Source organism: Vipera berus, assembly GCF_964194415.1.
Source record: "Vipera berus genome assembly, chromosome: W".
NCBI lineage: Eukaryota > Metazoa > Chordata > Lepidosauria > Squamata > Viperidae > Vipera > Vipera berus.
In genome coordinates this window covers 75,280,834-75,283,618 of record NC_138210.1, presented here as the reverse complement: position 1 = coordinate 75,283,618, position 2,785 = coordinate 75,280,834, and the positions used below count along the sequence as shown (strand labels likewise).

At 47.3% G+C, this 2,785-nt stretch overlaps 1 protein-coding gene across 1 annotated transcript in view; it reads right to left on the bottom strand.

Moving 5' to 3' along the window:
• Window positions 1-1,200: 1,200 nt before the first annotated feature.
• The window catches only part of LOC308676716 (very long-chain specific acyl-CoA dehydrogenase, mitochondrial-like), a 24,037-nt gene continuing 22,452 nt past the window's right edge, over window positions 1,201-2,785 (bottom strand). Inside the window, exon 20 of the mRNA XM_081342711.1 lies at window positions 1,201-1,902. Within this exon, the coding sequence (XP_081198837.1) occupies window positions 1,765-1,902 (138 nt within the window). The 3' untranslated portion in view covers window positions 1,201-1,764. The remainder of the gene's footprint in view (window positions 1,903-2,785) is intronic.

Here is a 2,785-nt window from a genome sequence, read left to right as displayed (position 1 = left end):
AATCTCCCCCTCACCACCACCTCTAAACAGCTGCCAGATTAAAAGATTTGTAGGGCACGCCCCACCCCCCCCCCAAAAGCATTATGGGGCTTGTAGTAGGAACAGAGGCTCTTCCCAACCACCCCTCCATTCCATGGGCCGGAATAAAGTTTCAGCAAAGTTTCGGAAGCTTTTTTTCCAAAACGCTTTTCATAAAGTTCTCTTTAGAGGAGGCTAAAATTGGGACGGCTGTCAATCATCAGGAGCAAACTAACACAAAAACAACAAACCCCAAGATTCAGGAAGACGATCAAAATGTTAAGTTTTGTTCTGGAGATCTCGCTTTCTCCGTTATTTTACAATCCATCTGTAAATCGATTATTTTTTTTGAATAAAGATTTTTCGCTTTGTGTAATTCGTGCGTCGAAACGATGTTCCGGTGCGGTCTAGATTTGATAAGGTTACAAACCGAATTAATTTTTATACCGATACCTGGGAATATTACAGATAGTCCTCCACTTACAATTATCTGTTTAGTGACTGTTTGAAGTGACGCCGGCACTGAAGAGTGACTTTAGGACCGTTTTTCACGCTTAACGACCGTTGCAGCCATCGCCAGGATCACCGGATCAAAATTCAGACGCTTGGCAAGTGACACGTATTACGACGGTCGTAGTGTTTGCTTGCCTTCTGACAAGCCAGATTCACTTAACGACCGCATTACTAATTTAACAACCAGTGATTCACTTAACGACGGTGGCCTGAAAAGTCATATAACGGGTCAAAACTCCCTTAACCAATGTCTCACTTAGCGACATAAACTTTGGGCTCAATTCTGGTTGTAAATTGAGGACTGTGAAGTACATTTGTTATTTTGAATTAGACACATCTTCTTTTATTCATATTTATCTCAATCAAAAAAACACACCACATCCGGTCTCAGCATCTGGCAGATTGTACAACCGATCCAAATTAATAACGTCACCGCAACTGTCCAGAGAGCTCCACGTGTTTTTTTTCTGCTGCAAACGGGCTGAGAAGCCCCGGTTTTCATTTTCTTCACAATTTTTAAAAATTTTGCAACTTGAGACAACTGCCTTCACCAGGTGCAGCATTTTAACCTCTCCAACCCTGCCGGACGGGGTGGAAATAATGTGAAAATCCCCGGTGGGGCACGTCAACCCTCCCTCCCATGCACGTCAATCAATAACGCTCCAGATGATTGGATAAAATCATTTAATAGCAAATTCCCAGAAATGGATTGGTAAAGCTACAGGAACAAGCGAAGCAAAGGGGTGGGGGGTGGGGGGTGAAAACGGCTGAATATCCGGGTCTAGGTAAACCCCCGACTTACGATCACTCCTTTAGTGACCAAAGTTACAACATCACTGAAAGAAAAAAAAAAAAGAGTATACTACCAGCTCTCAAAATCGTGACTGTAGCCTCGCGGTCACATGATCAAAATTCGGGCGCTTGGTAACGATCTCACATTTACGACGGTCGCAGCCGGCGGATCGCCATTTGCATGTTACGCTGCAAGGAGTTCACTTGCAAACCACGCCAAAAAAAAAGAAAGGTTGTAAAACTGGGAGGTCGTAAGTCGAGGACTGCCCGCAGGCGTTGGGACTGAAGTTTCCAAAAATGACATCTGAACTTCCAGCGGGGAGAGGATGAGGCTTGAACGCCCCACCCCAAAAAGATGCAGTTCCCCCCCTCCCGGTTGCAACCAGGGAGGAATGCAGCTGAGAGATAAGGAGGGGGGGTGTCTCAGAGGGAGGGGGGGTCTCAGAAACCCAGGGCGTATGGTGAGACCACCCCTCCCTTCTCCACCATTGCTTTGGAGATGACCCGAAAATTCTTGAAGATTTGTTGGGTGGTGCTGGACGAGAGAGAGGTCAGGCTTTGGGTGATTCGCTTGTGGGCCTGAGGAAAGAGAGAAAGGACCGGTGAGAAGGGCCACCACCCCCCACCCCCCAGGTCAAAACACACACACACACACACACACACACACACACAGAGTGACAATCGGGGTTAGAGAACGAGAAGTTTTCCAAAGTCTTAAGAATAGACAACTGCCGTGGGTCATGTCCAAATTGGGCAAGCTTAAGACTTAGGGACTTTTATTACTCTCTTGCAATCCCTTCCTCTGCAATCTCTCCGCTCTAGGGGGAAATAGGAGGGGTGGGGGGAGAAAACCACACCACCAAGCGTGGCTGACTGGGGGATTCTGGGAGTTGAAGTCCACGCTTCTTCCAAGTTGCCGAGTTGGCAGAGACTCCTTGCTCTACGAACTTGCACACAACCTCCCAGGCGTAGGTGGGGACGGCCGTTAGCCTTTCGCTCGTAATTTATTGGGCTCCAGAGGGAAGTTTTATTGAATGCCAATTATTTTATATATTGCTTTTCCATTAGCTATTTGAGGAGGCTGCTAATGAAAAGGATCTCCTCTCCGGCGGCCGGGCTAACCCGATTACCTGGGCTGCCTCTGCGGCCGGCCGCTTAAGCAGAGGATCAAATTCAGCCCTCGGTAATAAAGAGAGGATTTTAGGCTCCCAGGAACCGGGATCGCCTCCTCGGTGGACCACGTGGCCTTCTTCGGAAAGGAGATCCGAGGCGCTTCCCACGGTTTCTTTGGGGAGGGGGGGGGTTTCCCCTGAAAACCATCCCTGCTTTTCTCAATAATAAAAAACCTTCTTTCTCTTGTCTCCTTCTCTCTTTTCTTCCTTCTTTTATCTCTACTTTCTTCCTTTATCTCTCTCTCTTTATCTATGCCTTCGTCTTTAATTCTCCTTCCTTTTCCTCCCTC